Genomic DNA, 19,369 nt, shown 5'->3' with positions numbered 1-19,369 from the left:
TTCAGCCAGACATCACGTTTAGTTTTGTACATTGTAATGTGCAAGAGTCAAACCTTTACACAAACGCAAGGGCTGTCAAATTAATCTGATTAAACATTTTAATCACATCTTAAAAATTAATGAATCATGATTAATCAACTATGTCCAAAATATGCCATGTTTTTCTGTATATTGCTGTGGGAATGGAAAGATACATAACAGATGGCGGCAGATCCAATTAACATAGAAATACTTATTCTTTATAACAAATCCAGTGTGGCAGGATTGTCTCTAGATCCATCTCTCAACGCATGTTATGTGATTTGAGACATGCCTATGCAAGTTTTAGAAGTTAATACATTTATTTTAAAATTAGTTTTGTATGTTTTTAATTGGTTGTATGTCTTCTATTGGCTACGTCTGTCAATAAAAAAATATATATATTTGGCCAATTGGCCTAATAGTAAATAAACACACATTTTTGTTTAGATCATAATTGGATTTAGTTACTGCCTTAACAAAATACAATGCAGACATTTTTTTTTCTGGAATGTTGCCAGAGGACAAAAAAAAAAACTTGTGTATATATGGCATACAGTGTATAGCTTAAGCATTCCCCTTAACGTTTGCATACCACAAATGCAGTTAGCTAAAGCATACACTACAAATATTAGACTATCTAAAGAATAAAAATCAGTAATCTTTAATGGCATTTCACTTTTGCAATGAGTAGGCCTAATGTAATTTTCTAGATGATATAGGCCTTGTCCTGAATTCTCTAACCCTGCTAGACTACTGTAATATAGGCTACTTATAAGGCACAAGGGCAGTGTAAAATGGTGGATATTTGTTATTGGCAGATATAGTAAAATCTTTCACATATTGTGTACTTCCCATTCCCTTGCGGGTCTCATTTATGAAATGTCCTTCAATAAAACATGTTTATAACCAAATCAAAGCCAAACGGTAATGAAACAAGGGAGTGGGACTCCATGTCAATATTATTTTGGTGACTCTCTCTAATGTTCTGACATACCATATTATGGCTGTTTTTTTGTTTACAACTTTGACAATCCCAAAGCCATAAACCATATTTCATTTGTTTGTTAAGATTCTATAGGACAAAGGTTCATTTCTATAAATGTAGCCCTGGTGCTTTTCTATTCCACCATGATGTATAACTATACTGAATCCATCCCTGATTTAGATGGATAATGAAAACCGTTGGTTGAGAACCAATACTGCAGAATGAACACCTGGTGTTCTATCCTACTAGGATGGTAATAGCATTCAAACAGTATCCTACTAGGATGGTAATAGCATTCAAACAGTATCCTACTAGGATGGTAATAGCATTCAAACAGTATCCTACTAGGATGATAATAGCATTCAAACAGTGTCCCCAGTCTAATAAATCCCTGATTAAAAAGGAGCCAAGTGATGCCATTAACTTCTTTGTAGGACAGAAAAACAACCGAGGCTTGGGATACTAGGGATCTGTTAAATGCTTTTCATTACAAAAAAATCTTGACACCTATATTTGACAAAGAGAAAGTGCAAGCCCTGTAAACAAAACTTAAAACATGAATACAACATAAAAATGTACACATAATATTTTTTTTACAAAATAATATAATTAAACATGGCCTTATAACCAGGAAATACAATTCAAATGGTCCACTTACCATCATAAAATAAAAAAGGGAACTTTAAAAGCTTAAGAGGCTTATTTATATAAGGCTACGTCTTCCCAATAGTGTTTGTGTGCAAAGCAGCCACAATATAGCAGAATCTCCAACACTCTTCTGTGCAGGTGACTGTCTGGTACTTGTTTCATTGAGAGTCAACTAGGAGTCCTTCCGTGTAGGATCTGGGAACTGCCCAGGGTTGCACTGTGCCTCTGCCAAACAGGGTGTAGAAGGCCGCTCCCACCAGGTTGATCCCAGCAGAGATGTAAAACACCGTCTGCCACTCCTCAATAGTGTTCTAGAACAGAATAAGTCAAACAAATTATTGCACAGTTTCCCAAACAGTGTGGTTGGTTATTATTTCAAAAACCACGATTATTATTTAAAAAAAAATATCATTTGATAAATACAATTCCATAAATGTAAAACTAACTTTTAAAAGCAGTGAAAATACCAGAAAAAAAGCTCAACGCGTCACATAGCGACCGCATAGATTGCCTATTTTTACTAGTTTGAGTCCCAGGGAGACATCAAATTTGTCTTTTGGGTCTCGAGCTAAAGGGTTTAGGCACCACTGCCAAACCCAGGCTACTACTAGTAACCTGGGAGGCATACCATTTTTTATTTTTTTCCACGATTTTGTAACCCATTTTTCACCCCAGTGTCAATTATCTAATGTGATCCTGGGCTCTACAAACCCTCCGCCAACCTAGTCTCCATATATAGGGGACATGGGGAGCGCAACGGACTTGAACTCATGCTTCCTTCATGCCTGAGTGTCCAAGTTGCTCTGTTTCCCTGGTTGGACGTAGCGCGTGGAAGGAACACGTTATTCTAACCAGTTCCTTTCCCATTTTGGGTTTTTGATCCGGTCAGGAGCGGACGATAACTTACGTCATGTTGTCTGGTTTGTAGTCATCAGGCCGGAACCCCCAAACCGGAATCAGAATTACCCAAAATAATTTCGAGCGATCAAGGGGCATCATCATTTTAGGGCCTACCCAGTAAAAGCTTTGATGTATGAATCTGACAAGTTTCTTCAAGTACTTCTTGGAATACCGGTAGGTCGTTTGGTATATCCCCCTTTTATTCCAACTCGTAGCGACTGGCGAGACTAAAAAAACAAACAGGGGGGACCGAACCAAAGCGACACTGGGAATGCTATTTTTATACATTTTTTTAATCATCCGGGCCAATCCACTCGTAGATCGGATCGCACAGGTGATTTAGGAACACAGAACAAGCATTAGCATTATTGTACCACAGTTAGTTTGGACATAGCATTTGATTGGTTGAGGTATTCTAATAATTCCCAAGTTGTCAACATCTAAAGAACTCTGAATGACTCCACAGTATTTAGAGTACCTCATCTGTAACCTAGCAACGGCCACCTAGTTTTCAAATTCTATAATTCACAATAATTCACTCTCTAAATCATAAATATTATGCACTCCCTCTCAAGTATAATTGCTCCTTTGTATTTATACATTACTATGTAATGGAAATATCCTAAAAAAACGGGTCGTATTATAATCGGGGACTAGACTATTTGACATTCAATGTTCTTTTTCTACAAATGAGTCTTGAAAAATGAAAATGTATAATCAGAGTCGTCTTATATTCGGGACAATACGGGTACTACCCTGTTATACTAAATGTCCCACACTGTTTGGTGGGGAAACTGATAGCTAACCAAAAGCTTAATTAAATAACGTCTGGGACTATTAAAAAAAAGACAAAAATAGCATTAACCATCACAATTAAAGTTGCTGCAGTTAAAAAAAAGAAGAAAGATTGTGCTTCCATCAGTCAGGGGTTCCCAGACTGTGGTGCGCGAAAGCCCTCTAGGGGGTGCGTGACATAAAAAGGGTAATAGCGGTTTTATGGTGTAATTTAACACAATCAGCTAAATCTGGTAAACACTGTTGTAAGGAGATGTATAGAGCTGCAGGAGTATACAGCAGCTGCATGTCTCTAGTCTCAATGCAGTGACATTCTGTGATTATTTGCCATAATCATAGTAAAAAAATTATCATATTCAGCCAAATAAAACGAGACTGAGCGTTGGGGGTGCATCAGCTAGATCAGGAGGTAACAGGGGGTGCACAGCCAAAAAAGTTTGAGGACCGCTCTATATGATAGATTATGTACACCCTCTAGTGGCCAAATGTATACTTGCTAATCCTGCCTTCAAACCTAAACCAATTACACAGGAAATGAAAGTCAAGGTGAAGTTACCATCTGGACACTAGGGCTACAGTTTATCAGCACCATGACTGACTCATTTATATTATATTTGAATTCATTGCTATTTTAAGCAGTAAATGTCTGGTGGTTGCATGGCTCTAATCTGAGATCTCTCCATATGCATACATGAAAGAGAGCAACATGCAAAACCATGTGTACTCAGGACAGAACAGAGCAAGCAGAGTGATGACATGAGACAATGACGCTGGTCAAATCAGACGAGCATAGGAGGAGCTGGGTGTAGTAGGAAACTGTGGCTTGCATAAGCAAAAGTAAGCTGTTAAAGGTTTACTTTAATGTTGTTTATTAAAGCACTTTGTAAATTTAACGAAGCTTTAACGAAGTAAATAAACAACAATACAAATAGATTTATTATGATAAATGCGACCCTGGTACTTACATTTTTTGTTAGGGCTCTGGCGATGACAGGACCCACCATGCCGGGAATGGTGGCAAAAGTGTTGGTGATACCCAGCAGAATGCCAGCATATCTAGAAAGAAACACGTTTGTTAAATGTCATTTGGTTAACTGCTACACTGTGAACATTTGATCAGACTTTGAGCTCTTATCCAGACAGTGTGATACAGGCCTATAAAGTCTGGATTAAGTGCCATGAGCCTTTGTCCATGCACAACAGGTAGTGGTGAATGAATTATAGAGTAGATAAGACCGCTGGCAGATAGATGGTAAAGTCTTACGAGGGGGCAATGTCCAGGTGGTTAATGTTGAAGCCGGAGGCAGACAGTCCACCCAGGGCAGAGGAGATGGTCAGGAAAGTAATAGCCAGGGTATAGTTGCAGCCCGTATAGCCTGCTGCAACCAGGAATACTGCTGGACCGATCATACCTGTACAAAAACAAAAGAAGAGTCCAATAGTGGCATGGTCACTCTATAGTACATGCAGTAGTTAACATACATCCTTCTAAAAAATAAATGCATGCAATCTCTGCGTGCATGTAAATGAGCAACTGCGATATCTTGTCAACATGACATCAATGACATGATAGTCCGACTCCTGACGTCATAGACTGCCACCAAGTACTCGGACAACGGGTACAACCGTTATTGCATAGCAGTGTGTGCATTCTCAACGGGCATCATTCCCAATGGGCATCACCATAGTTTGGAATGAATACAAAATTGTCATATTATCAACTCAGAAGACACAGGTTTGCTTGTAAAATAATGGTACACAAAAGACCCTTTGGAATTTATTTGTGTGTCAAAAACATAATCTATGACAAATGTAGGATGTAGGCCACAGATATATGACATTGTTGGATTTATTCCAAATGTATGTCAATTATGTAAACTATTGTATCGATTGTGTTCTGACTAATACAGTAGTTCTTGGCCACACCATAACGGCTGACTGATGGCACCTTTGTTGTGCCTTTCAGTTTCATTCCCATTGGCCACCACTAACTATTTAAAGCTAAGACATAAAACATAGAATTAGTGCAGATGGTCTGAGGACCACAATGTCCACTCTTTCTCACGGTCAGTATTTTACCACTTGTTTGTACCCAAAAAGCCTCAATATACATTTGTTGTCAGTGTACCACTATTTTTGACAGTTGAGTTACTTCAACAATGCCTTCCTATCACTCTCTGTCCCATTATCACTCGCCTCTCCCAGGGCAAACGAAGGCTGGGTATGTGATAAATATATAAATATATGAAAGGCAGCACTTCTTCAGCCAGTGCAGTTGTGTGTGAACATGTACTATGCCATTGCTGTACCTCACCAATGATGGAGAATGCCTTCCTGACACAGACGGTGCGGTATTGGCAGGTCTCCCTCAGGTAATCAGCCAACTGACCCCCCAGTATAGCCATGATGGCACAGCCAATGGATGGCAGAGCTGATAGCACGCCATTCTAGAGCAGAGAAGACAGCCATGTTCATTAAACATTTGGACGAGGCCAATAATAATGAATTAAAATATTTTTTTCCCAAAGAGCCTTGAGAGTGAATGCCCCAAGTCAGGTGGATTTTGACATGTGGACATACTGTATTTTATCCAACCCAATATGATTTTCATTGATGTATTTATATAAACATGAGTTATAAAAATGTCAATAACCAAATTATTTGGATAATACAGCAGCCAGTAATGCATTGTAGATTACATTTTTAATAAACTGTGCAGCCCCAACCATCTTATCCATCAGAGTCTGCATTTGAATCTGTACTGCAGAACAAGAATAAATGTATATCTGTGGGTTTATGCTTATGCTTGCGTCTGACAGCATCATGTTTACATACAGTCCATGTGACTGTATGTACTTGAGTTCTACCAGTAAGACGCGCAAACGCGGGAAGCGAACGCAGCTGAGACCCTGCAGATCATGTCTGTCTGTCTGTCTGTCTGTGTGTCTGTCCCGCTGTTACTGTATATGTGGACCTGGCCCCTTTTGTGCCCATATGTGGAGCTGAGTGGACCTGGCCCCTTTTGTGCCCATATATGGAGCTGAGTGATTGCTGATGCAACACACTCCATATTTGGATAGCGGGACAGACACACAGACAGACAGACAGACAGACAGACAGACAGACAGACAGACAGACACACAGACAGACACACAGACAGACATGATCTGCTAGGTCTCATAGTAAGTGCTCACTGCAAAAGGCATCACCTGCTGTATGCTGAAGCCCAGTATGTCACTCATATATGTTGGCAGCAGGGTGAGGAGCGTGTAGAAAGTCCAGTTATAGGAGAAGTGAGCTACTACGATGGCCCACAGCGGCCCTGATGTCAAAATGGAGCGCCAGGGGATGTGATCCACTGTGGTAGACAGCTGGAGCAATGACCAAAATAACAAGACATCAGACATGGACAGACACATTACATTCGCGTTCAGGATTTACTGACTTACACGTACAAAAAGCCTTCACATGAGTTCATTAATCACACTGATGCAGTAGAGCTCAGTGGTTGTAACATGGCATAAAGACAGAGTCCATAATAATATTAAACCTGCGTGCACATATGGTACAATAATGAATTCAGTTTTTGCCAAAACTGTACACATATTCAAGGGACAGTTTGATTATTAGGTCAAATGTCATGTGATAAAGGAATAAAATGCTGCAGTTTATAAAGATCGTACATTACTGTACATTAAAATTGTCGTAGTGTGGTATGACAATAGGAATGTAAAATAAAATTAAGCAATATTACACGAGAGGGTGTTCTTTATCGTCATTAATGCACGCCTGCGATGCTGCAGGAACTCTGAAACTCTCAGTTCCGAAGCGCAGTGCAGAAGTCTCCCTGTGCAAAGCATCCTGGACCTTGTAGTCTATAACATACACTATAGTCTTAATGCCACACCTACCCTTCTTAGCTAGCAACAGAGATTTAACTTTTCATAGAACTGATGTTACATGCATTGTCTTTTTTTTTACATCGGGAGTCAGGACACATCGAATAGAATGAAAATTGGTACCCCAATATCATATGGTCAATTTAATAACCTGCTTCTGAACCTCCCTACCTCAATATGTAATTATGTTTTGTTTCATGGTCTGTATATTATGTCTCTATGCCTTACGTGTAGACTTGATTTGTGTTTTATATCCGTCTAAAAATGGTTTATATACCGGTATGTGATCTCGTCAGCATTTCAAATGCAATGCTGACGCATCGTTTTTGCTGTTTCAACCAATCAGATTGCTTCCTCGAAACGACCGGTTGTCACCTGTTGTCACACGACACATGCCAAACCAATAAATAGCAGGGAAACCTTTCCCTTTAGCGATAAACTGCAAATTGCATGTTGCAAATCTCATTCCTGATTTCTGCCTCATGGATCAACAGTATTCAAGAGTTACACTTACTAAATAATGTACATGAACAGTGGATGACATTTCACTTTAAAACCAAACTCCCATGAGCCCGTGCAGTCTTCTTACCTCATTCTTGAGGGAGTTGGTGATGTATAGTTTCTCTTTTTCTGAGATGTAAGGGTGAGTGCTGGGTTTATTATGCACTAAAACAGCCCACAGGACAAACCAGACCATCCCGACGGCTCCTGAACAGACAAACACCAACAGACAACATTAATTTACAGTATTTTAGATGCGTCTTCATTTTATGCAGGATTGTGGAAACAAAGTACCAGTATATATTTTGGAGAGTGTACAGTGGTACTAAAACCTTTGCAAAAACCTGTATTCGATTAAGTTTGAGCCAATCAGCATCTAGCTAAGTAGAAGGTAGTGGGTGGCAATGTTTTCTACACTGAGAGAACGTGTCAACTGGTAGTTGTGATATAGTCATTGTGGCATTTTAGAATGAAGAAAAAACAAAGATCGACTAGACAGAGGATGCCACAATATTGTACGTTTAATATTTCAGAATGTGACTATTGTGACAAGAAATAGTTAGGTCCAGGCTGTGGCAAAAAACTGGCTCTCATGTGTTCGGATAAATTCAAATCCAAAATTGTTCTGGTGATAATCTAGGTCAAATGAGGAGACAACCCTTCAGCAACAGTGAGGACACCAGTGAGTCCGTATGAGAATTTGAATGCATCATTGCTGACCAGTGGTACTGTGACCCTGGCTGTTCTCAGCTGATGGGCAGGATATGAAATAATGAAACACAATATCCATTACAAATTAAAGAATCTAAAGAGCCAATGTTTCTAATTTGCTTGTAATTGCCACACTGGACACAGAAGCACTGTGAATGCAGCAAAGTCAAATTCTTGCTCCCAAAACAGGAGCCTGCTGTTCACACCAAAAGGCACATGTACATGTACTAATGATACAGCATACAGTTGGCCCTGTTTGCTTGTGTTTGTGTATTGTCAATAACAGGATTATCTTTGCCGTTCTCGTGTCTGACTTCCTGACATATTTAAACCTTAATAACCTGTTTGTGTATCCAGTTTTTATTACATATAAAAGTTTCTATATTTTACCCAGTTCTAAATGCTGTGCTCTATAAATCCAATGCTTACTTAATTGAAAATGCTCCATATTTCTCTATATCCAAAAATAATAATAATAATAATATAAAACTGTGGTGACATGTGGGTGGTGACTGATCTAAGCAGTCACACCGAGCCAGAGATAAACTAACCGGAACTCAGGGCTGGGTGTAACTTCAGATCGATGCATACAGAATAACTTCACACTCTACCCTGGCTTATACCACTGAGGTGGCATGTGTCAGGCAAACCGCTGCAACCCCCTCAGCAAAAAACCCCCAGCAAAAATAGCAGAACTGCAACATGATGCATCATGCAACACATTGAGCTTGTAGATCATCTATTGTCGCACAATATAGTATATAGATTGTAGAGAAAGGCAGCAAACACAGACACAGCCAACACTACTGTATTACATTGTGCCCTAACATTGAATGATTGAACCCCTAGAGAGCCCAAACATTCCATAATAATCATTGCCACAAAAGAAATAAGAAAGAGGAACAAATATACAGAAGCTGTGCATTCTGCAAACTGTGCATGACTTAGTGGAAACTGTCGTCTTTGGCTGTCAAAGGTTAAAAGGCTGGCAGACTAGCAGTCAACAAAAACTTGAGCTCACAGATGCCGAAATAGAAGACATAAACAGAGAACTATAGTGTGCAGCTATCTCTCTTGTTTTCTTTCTTCTGCATTTCATGCTTTCATAATTCATACCAATGCTTGTCTTTGAATTAGAGCTTGGTAAAATTGAAAATAAAAACAAAATATTCAACAACAAAAAAAAGAATTAGAGCTTGGTGATGAGAAAATAAATCTCAATATTGTTAGATAGGCAAAGACAAAGTTTACGCCATATGACATTTGAAAAACAATTTGATTTGCCTTGGCTATGTACTACACACATAGACCCTCATTTATCAACACGGTGTACACCCAAATTTGGGTGTACACCACGTTAATAAACGAGGGCCTATAAGAAGCAGGTGTGCAGTGTGTTTCAAGCTATATTGTTTAGAAAATAGCATCATTACCAAACAAATAGAAGACATAGGTCCAGTCCAGGTAGAAGCAGATCTCTCCAGACAGAGGGAGGGCAATCACTGTCCCTAGCTGGGCTCCTAAAGAAGACATGTTTTCGGATGTTATATACTGCATGTAAAAAGACAGTTGCCTTTCTGGAAACAAAATGATACATTCATAAGATTGGCATGTATGATAACAGTAACAAAATGAAAGTGCATGCAAGGTTTTAACATGTATCTAAATATATTAAAAGACATGGCAGACTTTGTAATTGTTAGATATTTGTGGCTGTATGTGAATCCTAAGTCACACATGAAACCTATAGGCAAACAGAATCATGAATTACATGCTGGTTTTAGTTGAAAATACAGTATGTAACTTATGTTGAGTGAATAGGTCACGACCATAGGTCACGACACTATAAAGTATACATTTACCAGTGTAAGAGATGGTGAGCAGTCGGCTCCTCTCCATCGGTGGGGCCCAAGCTGCCCACATAGCATACATGGCAGGAAATGTCATTCCCTGAAGACCAACAGAATGACAGCGTCAACAGGATTGCACGCCACAGACACAAATCCATAGAGGATAAAGGCATAACCATCACATTCCTGAAAAGTCACAAGTTAAATACTGTGCAATTGTAAGTATTCACCATTCATTCACCCATACTCATTTGCCAGTACACTCAATCCGTACCTCTATAAAGGTTTGGATAAGAGTCTAACTACCTATTCCAGGGGTTGACACTAAGGTCTCAGAGGCACTTGCCTGTCGGGCAAGTACAAGTCATGTTCTACTTGCCCAAAGGTTATGCCCACTTGCCCCGAAAACTAAATCGTCCAGTATAAAATTATAGGTAAAATTTGAATTACCCTTCAATTTAACTTATTTTTTTTTACTTTCTGGGGCTGTGCAATTAAAAAAAATACCTACATTTTTGGTTCACACTAGTTATTTTATATTTGTAAGTGAAGAACAGTGAAAACAGCACATTATAGGTAAAAAGTGTGCTCTCTTATTTTGCATTCCATAGACCAGAAGACATAGCACTCGTTCAGGTGTTTAGAATTAGACATATCTTGTGTTGCGTTTATAGACGGTTGTGTCACCTCAACTGAGCACTTGCCTGGTCGGGCACCCTTAATGCAAACTTAATGTAACTCTTGGTGTCAACGGCCTGCCTAAAATGTAAATACCAATTATTGTCAAAGTTTCTCTTGAATTTCTAACTAGCACACACTTAAAAGGCTTGCCTTACATGCCTAGATCTCTTCCCTAACCCCCACATATCCTATTCCTTCTAGCGTCCTGAAAGCAATGACATGTGCATTGTAGTATTAAATTAGAAGAAGTAGTAGTGATTACATGCATCAATCTGGGTAAATAACATTATTGTCTACCTCTCCTACTCCTTCCAGCACTCGTACAGCGATGAGGTACCCAGGGCCCAGGTCAGCAGCTGCAGGAGTCAGCATTGTAAAAACTACTGTTCCCAGAATTCCTAGGCCCATCAGCCACTTGGCTCCATAGCGGCTAGCCAGGTAGCCACCAGGCACCTGGGTCAGGATGTAGCCATAGAAGAAGGAACCCAGGATCCAGCCCTGGGTCTCGGAATCCCAGTCATACACACTAGCCTGCAGGCGAAACATTAACATACCCATGCAACATTAGAGAAAATGTTCAGTGTCTCCCTGGTGAACAAGGTGAACCTGGTGCTCTTTGGTTATCAGTTGAATTCAGTGTTGAAAATATTTGATCAAATCAGAATCTACTATAATTAACGCAATTCAGATTATTTAATCAGAATCCCTTTGGATACCGTATGTCTCTGAGTCTTTAGTACAATACACTTTCAGGCTACTATTATTAATAGTTATTTTATGGCCATTACTGATGAGGATTTATCAAAACTATCATTGTGCGATTCTGGTCACTTGTGTTTGTCACACTGTCAGACGTGCTAGAAATTGCACTACAACCCTGTCCATTGATGGCTATATTCGGCACACTGTCAAACCCCTTACAGTACAGTACACAAATCAGAAGTTAGAGAATATTGCTTTTGTAATATTGCTTTTTGTTAGCTAAAAGAAGAATATTACTATCTTGGAAATCGCCAAATCCACCCTCTCACTCAATCTGGCTCAACGATGTGATGTACTTAAGCTTAGAAAAAATTTAATTCTCTCTCAGATGAACCTCCGAAGGCTTCACTAAAGCATCAAATTATAATAAAAACTTTATTTGTATAGAACCTTTACAACTGCCAAAGCTGACCAAAGTGCTGAACAACAGTAAAACAAGACAGTAGAGCATAGCAACAGAGCATACAATAGCACAGAGCAGGAAATAATATACAGGTAAATCAGGTGCAGTTAAAGGCGAGGGAGAACAGATGAGTTTTGAAGAGGGATTTAAAGGCATGGAGACGCTTTATAGAATACTTCAATATTCGTACCTCCCTGGATTAGACTGCTCGGTGTGACCCAAATATACCTCCCTGGATTAGACTGCTCGGTGTGACCCAAATATACCTCCCTGGATTAGACTGCTCGGTGTGACCCAAATATAGAACCTCCCTGGATTAGACTGCTCGGTGTGACCCAAATATAGTACCTCCCTGGATTAGACTGCTCGGTGTGACCCAAATATAGCACCTCCCTGGATTAGACTGCTCGGTGTGACCCAAATATAGCACCTCCCTGGATTAGACTGCTCGGTGTGACCCAAATATAGCACCTCCCTGGATTAGACTGCTCGGTGTGACCCAAATATACCTCCCTGGATTAGACTGCTCGGTGTGACCCAAATATAGCGGACTGTGGATTTCAGAATGAACAGACAGTGCCTCTCTCAAGTGTACAATACTCTGACTGTGACCCATGATGTGAACTGTGAGTCTGTGACCTGTGTTTTTACTTAAGTTTTTGTCCCATTTGTCCTTGTTTCGTTGGGTGGGGGAGGTGTACGTTGTTTCTTTACGTTTGTGTTTCTGTGATGCTTTTTAAAAAACTTAAAAAATAATAATAGGTGACTATGTGCAAAGATTTTCTTGTCAGATGTGCTGCCTAACCGGCCCCAATAAACTATATATATATATATATATATATTTTTTTTAAACTATCATTGTGTAAATGTTTTAACAGTCATCCCCACAATGTCATCACAATATTTTGATGAAATATATTTTGTGATATTAAGGCCCAGCCCTACTTTAAAACCAATGTAGGTACTACATCAAGTAGTAGGAGTAATACTACGGTAATTATCCGTTTCAGTGTGCTTGCTACGGTAAGTGTCCCCTTATGAAATGTTGGAAAACATAGATATATATTCCTTTTGTAAGGGTAACACCATAATCCTGGGGTGGGCAACTATGCACGAGTTAATAATCTAGAGTGAGTGGTCTAGAGGGACGGCCTGGTCTAGCTCACTCAGACATCACGCTGGCTAGGCCAGGCCGTCCCTCTAGACCAGACATCACGCTGGCTAGGCCCCCGTCCCTCTAGACCAGACATCACGCTGGCTAGGCCAGGCCGTCCCTCTAGACCAGACATCACGCTGGCTAGGCCAGGCCGTCCCTCTAGACCAGACATCACGGTGGCTAGGCCAGGCCGTCCCTCTAGACCAGACATCACGCTGGCTAGGCCAGGCCATCCCTCTAGACCAGACATCACGCTGGCTAGGCCAGGCCGCCCCTCTAGACCAGACATCACGCTGGCTAGGCCAGGCCATCCCTCTAGACCAGACATCACACATCATTTGGGGATGATATAATATGCGTTTGCGATGGACAGAAACAATATAAAGATAGACATCTATCTGCTGGATCGCAGAAGGGCTAATTTAACTCTCTGCTCCAGTCCAGTAGCATATCTCTCTCTCTCTCTGTGCATACAAGAATTATCCAGTAAATCTCTTCTCTTTATTTGTGCATTTTGTTCATAGAAAAACGGTTTCATACATAAACCCAGTTGATTCACACTCATGAGAAGGGAGGACTTTACAGGTAATCTGACGAGGTAGGGACATGTGAACCTTTTTTCTTTTTTTTTTTATACAGAAAATGACAGTATTTTCTAGTTTGACAGTTGTGAACCAAGCATCATGAATCGTTATCATTACATTTCGATTGGTAGGTCAAGGGACAATTTGGAGAAAAAAAGCCAAAGCCATACCACCTATGCAAATTGCATGGGTGTATTTGAAATTGTGTTGCAGACATTTAATAACACTTTTCATGGCACATAGACTTTATTATTAATATTAAATAATTGACTTACTGTATTTATTATGTGATTGCATTATTCTGATTCGCAGCCTATATTAAGGCTTAAAATTGGTGGTTATTTTCAATATTGAATTAATGATGATCATTGATCACACAACAACAAAAAAGAGCATTGTCAAATATCATTAGAATTCTTCATTCATATAAACTTTGTTAGAAGGGGTAAGTGCTAACCAATTTATTAGAGCTCTATAGGTCTATAAGCAATTAGTCAACAATCCATGTCCCAATATTGCACTATATGCTAGGTTTTATTTGCCATTTAAGTAGGTGGGTATTTTAAATGTGTAATTTTAGATACTTTTGCAAAGGAATGCTGTCAAACAGATTGTCTGTTAGCCTCAGTTTCTTTTTGCAGTGTTGTTGCTGGTGGAAGTGTAAACACATGAAGAACTGGATAGAGCGGTCGGTAAGTACAGTACGTGAAATGAAGCATACGTTACTCACAGTGTGATTGTGTTTGGGACGTGCAGGGCTGGGGTGTGCAGGGCACACCGAGGAGCTGTGGTTGGGACTGGCATGATGGGTGGCGTTCAGCATGTCCACCATGGCCACACTGAGGTTGACCCGCAAGGCATAGGCCACGAAGAAACCGTAACAGGACAGGAAGGCCAGGTTGTAGCGTGCCGAGCAGCATGCTGGGGCTGTGGGAAGATAAACAGGATTTAATTTACATACATTAAAATATATATTACATAATACATTTGTAGGCTTTGACATCTCTTACGTTTGCAAATATACTCTAAATTGACTCTGATGTTGGTGCTGGTGGAGCCGCTGCAAAGTCCAGGTAGGTCTGTCTGAATTTATATTTTCAGACCAGGCACGGCAGGCAGTCACACATTCCAAACACTCGTGACACATCCCAAAGTAGGCAAAAAAACCCGCTAACTACCAGGTAAAGGGGAACACAAGACTTGCATGAAAAGATGAAAACAACCCTGTTTGATGATGTGTATGCTGCTGTAAATTAACATTGCAGATGAGTAGCTGATACTTGTGCTGTAAAAAGGTTACAAACTAGAATGACTCAGTCATACTCATAACTGCCAGCTGCAACAAGCCATCAGTTACTTTTCTCAAGGGTGTGTGTGTGTGTGTGTGTGTGTGTGTGTGTGTGTGTGTGTGTGTGTGTGTGTGTGTGCGCGCGTGTAAAAGAATACCTCGGCAGAGATGTCAGTACACGTGGATGGATGGGGTAAAACCTTGGGCAGAGGACACAATAACGGTTTCAAAGAATGTCTTCAGCTTCGTCCCCTAGACTCCCCCAGACCTAGTATCAATACATTGATGTACACTCTAGGGCCTAGACTCTAGGCCCGGCCTAGAGTGTACATCAATGTATTGATGCTAGGTCTGGGTTAGTGGGTTTGTTGTCGTATGAGGTCTGCTGTGCTAGCCTGGGGATAGATGCTTGAGACCGTTTACCCAGGCTTGATGCTGTTCTAACTAAAACTAGAATAACGAGTCATAACTGCCAGGTGCCGCAAGCGCTGCTGCTTGGCCGTCTCCGTTGTGCATATTTTGTTTTTTCCCCCAAAGAACTTGTATGTTTCTCTGTCACAACCTCCCGGCCGTTGTTTTTGTTCATTTCCGAAGTTCTTTTGCTGGTTCATGGCTTTCCTCGGCTCCAGTTAGCTCATAACATTAGCTTCTGTAGACGCGCACGCCTTATACAACAGCAGACTATGGGTTTTATGGGTAAGTCTCCCATTGGCTTAGAGGCAGGCAATCATAAAAAATTGTCTACTAAGGTCGTCTTTACAGTACAGAAATAGTACAAATGTAGACCAGGCGCTTTTCTGTCAAAAGAAATCAAACTTGCCTGGTGGAGTCAGTTGCACACTGCTTACTGGAGTTACAGCTACTTGTGCCGATGGTGGTGCGTCATGGCTGTCTCCATTGTGCATCTTTTCACTGCTTACTGGAGTTGCAGCTACTTGTGCCGATGGTGGTGCGTCATGGCTGTCTCCATTGTGCATCTTTTCACTGTTTTTCCCCCAAAAACGTTTCTGTCACAAACTCCCGGCCTTTGTTTTTGTTCGCTTCCCGACGTTCTTTTGTTGGTTCAGTCACTGTTTTGTTGTAGCTTTCCTCTAGCTCTGCGGAAGACTTCAGACACTTTCCTTAATGCCTACTTTATTCTGACACCATGTTACGTTATTATCTTAGTCTACCAATGCGTTTAACAAGGTAGAGGCTGAGAGTGAGGTTAATATGTTCAGTTTAATTTACTTGTATACACAACAGCAGCCAATAGAGCGTCGCAGTCCCTCCCCCTTTTAGAACGACGAGTGGCCCAGGAAATGAATCCCAATCATTGACTTAAAGGACAACTTTAGTTTTTTTCAACCACGGTTCATGTTTTAGGTTGATATTAGAGAAAGTAAAGATGAGTGTAAAAGTTTTCATTTGCTGCCTTTTTTGTTTTAGCGATTTTAGATATTGACATGGGGGCGGGGGCATTCGAACATGGGATTAAATACGATACAAAGAGAAGGATTTTTATCATGTTTTGATCTGTGTGAGCACCTTTTTATCATTATCACATCCTGCTAACTCCATTGAGCACCTAGTTAGTTACTCTTTCTTCTCATGGGATTAAATAAGTCTTTATTTACAAAATATTGTGGCGATTTATTTTTTTATTATTTACTATAGTCCTACTAGACCCCAAGAAATTACATCTGGCCACAAAAGATCACAGGATCTACTGAATGTGAATGTAGCCTACTGGGGGGAAGCCACACTGTGGGCTGTATTTTGCGTGTCTTAAGTACCAGGTCTTATTCCCTAACTTGAGTAAACTAAAGACCTGGAGGCGTGGTCAATGCTCTTTGGCCACTCAGAATAGCCAAATGGCATTGATCACGCCTCCAGGTCTTTAGTTTACTCAAGTTAGGGAATAAGACCTGCTACTTAAGACACGCAAAATACAGCCCTGTGTGTCATAGGCTCAATGTCAGTTTAACACATTCAGAGGTGCAGGTGTCCTAGAGGCAGTCAATCATGAAAAGGTATCCACCACTGTCATCATTACAGTCGTTAGTAAAGGTACCAGCAAATGAAGTCCAAGCAGCTGGCAAAAAAGCTAAGCAAAGATGACAGTTAAACGTCACCAATCTCACCATGTTGTCTTTGTGTGCATTTATACACAGTAAAATCTCCAGGAACACGACTTTAACACGAGATAAATAATGCATGCAAATATGCATGGAAAACCTCGTTAGTGGTAGAAAGGGGGGGAAATGTACAGTATCGTTCATATACATGTATAGTGCAGTAAAGTGCAACAATATTAACAAAAGCAGCAGTGGTAAACGTGTAGAAATGATAGTTAAAATTAGGGTAGGAAGGGTCTACTACAAATACTCAAATAATTGTCCATTTGGTTAAGTTAGTTGTATACTCTCAGTTACGAGTTTAGTTACACACTAGATTTTACTGACAAGCTATGTTATTAGCTGCTAAACCAACACATCACCTTTTTCGACTTTGTCATCTTGGCCCCGGCGAAGCAGTGGTCGTTCAGACTCGTCCCCCTCGGTGTCGTACGGGTCCATGATTGATAGCACATTAAAAGGTCTACTGCTCTCTCTCGGACGTCGTCTTGTGCATCGCAGGACAAGAGAGCAACAACCTCAGGTCTGATCTGACGCTGCTCTCTCAGACTCTCCCAACTGAACTCACATAAAACAACACACACAATCACATGACACATGAAGTGGCTTTGATGGGACCACGGATAAGTGAAGACGGAGGGGTCATATGCGTCACTGAAATGCGTTGCGAACGTCCGATCCTACTCATCCTAGCATGATCCTAGCTAGCTCTGGCTACTAGCTAGTGTGACTGTGTAAAGTGACCTTTCCTTCTTTACATATCCTCGGACCAGACCGGACTCGGAAGTATGATTGGCAGCGGGGTGAAGAAATAAAATCCCCGCCCAGTAGGGGAGGGGGAGGGGTCCCCATATCTATGGTCCCCATCCCTCCTTTCTGTCAGAAGCCGTTGAGGACTGATTCTACCCTTATGCTCTTGCATGGGCACATTGGGCAAGCTAAACGTGTGGGCGCTGGGAGAGGAGCAGTCTTCCAATACAGTGGTTCTCAAAGTAGGGTCCGGGAACCCCCAGGAGTCCTTGGGGGATTCCAAGTATTGACTGCATACATTAATATACTTTTCAAATGGTCGACATTTCGTTTTTTAGTGGTCTCGTAAAATATTCTACTTTGTTGAGATAGGATTTTTTTTAGCTGTATGTCATAATCATCAAGATTAAAACAAAAAGGTTTTAAATACTTCACTTTATGCACAATGAATTGTGAATATATAGTTTTACTTTTTGATTTGTATATAGTATTACGGAAGATATTCTAATTCATTGAGATGGAGCTGTAGGCAAAAATGTCAAAATTTAATTATGCTTTAAGTAGCATGTGACCTGTCAAACTATAGGGGGTTTTAATTATTCTGAATCCATTCCAAGCATTAGTTTTGCACAAAAAACGGACGAGCGCACACACACACACACACACACACACACACACACACACACACACGGGCAGACTTGAGTCGACAACCGCGGACAGAAGAAGCTGTGTTTTATGTCATTTCCGAGTTTTTAGACAGCTGGTGGACAGATCGACGGACAGATTCCCGGAAACACTCTCCTCCGCGGCAGTCAGCCGCAGGGGTGGAGCTTCTTTTCCATCCACCAGCTGTCTAAAAACTCGGAAATGACGTAAAACACAGCTTCTTCTGTCCGCAGCTGTCGGCTCAAATGTGCCCAGGGACACACGGACACACACACACACACACAATGATATCAAACGAGAGAAGAATATTATTTTTTATTTTTGAGTGGGACTTCAAGGCCACCATACGCTTCGCTTTTCGTTCATCCGCGGTCCCGGTCACTTCCTATTTACCGTTGCAGAAAGAATGCCTCGTCTCTCCTAATCTAGGGCGCTCTCCGTGGTTTTGATCTGATGGTTATAAAGCTCTTCATTTCTGACTTCTCAACTGCCTCTCGTTCAAAATATGAACTTGCTGACAAACATACTTACCAACGTTTCGACAAACAAGTTGCCTTCTTCAGGGTATGAATATATACCTACCCTGAAGAAGGCAACTTGTTTGTCGAAACGTTGGTAACCCAATAAAAAGTATTTTTGGCATCGTGACTAC

At 40.7% G+C, this 19,369-nt stretch overlaps 1 protein-coding gene across 1 annotated transcript; it reads right to left on the bottom strand.

Annotated features, from left to right (window-relative positions):
• Positions 1-112: 112 nt before the first annotated feature.
• On the bottom strand, positions 113-17,916 carry slc17a5 (solute carrier family 17 member 5). Its single transcript, XM_080781729.1, has 11 exons — positions 17,664-17,916; positions 14,627-14,823; positions 11,289-11,522; positions 10,323-10,410; positions 9,894-9,980; positions 7,838-7,956; positions 6,559-6,720; positions 5,664-5,796; positions 4,614-4,761; positions 4,315-4,405; positions 113-1,965 (listed from the first exon to the last, which is right to left on the bottom strand). Exons 1-11 carry the CDS (start codon positions 17,740-17,742, stop codon positions 1,813-1,815), a joined length of 1,491 nt encoding a protein of 496 aa, XP_080637855.1. The 5' UTR covers positions 17,743-17,916; the 3' UTR covers positions 113-1,812.
• Between the last annotated feature and the right edge of the window lie 1,453 nt (positions 17,917-19,369).

Source organism: Protomyctophum bolini (genome assembly GCF_963924005.1).
Source record: "Protomyctophum bolini genome assembly, chromosome: 14".
NCBI lineage: Eukaryota > Metazoa > Chordata > Actinopteri > Myctophiformes > Myctophidae > Protomyctophum > Protomyctophum bolini.
This window is presented reverse-complemented; position numbering and strand designations above follow the sequence as displayed.

What these genes read in the sequence shown, in the direction of transcription:
- slc17a5 (XM_080781729.1), bottom strand. Translation starts at nt 17,742, where the DNA reads ATGGACCCGTACGACACCGAGGGGGACGAGTCTGAACGACCACTGCTT. An exon ending in AGATGACAAAGTCGAAAAAG is followed by an intron (nt 14,824 to 17,663) that starts GTGATGTGTTGG and finishes ATCTTCCCACAG; the next exon opens with CCCCAGCATGCTGCTCGGCA. An exon ending in GCTCACCATCTCTTACACTG is followed by an intron (nt 9,981 to 10,322) that starts GTAAATGTATAC and finishes TGTCTTCTTTAG; the next exon opens with GAGCCCAGCTAGGGACAGTG.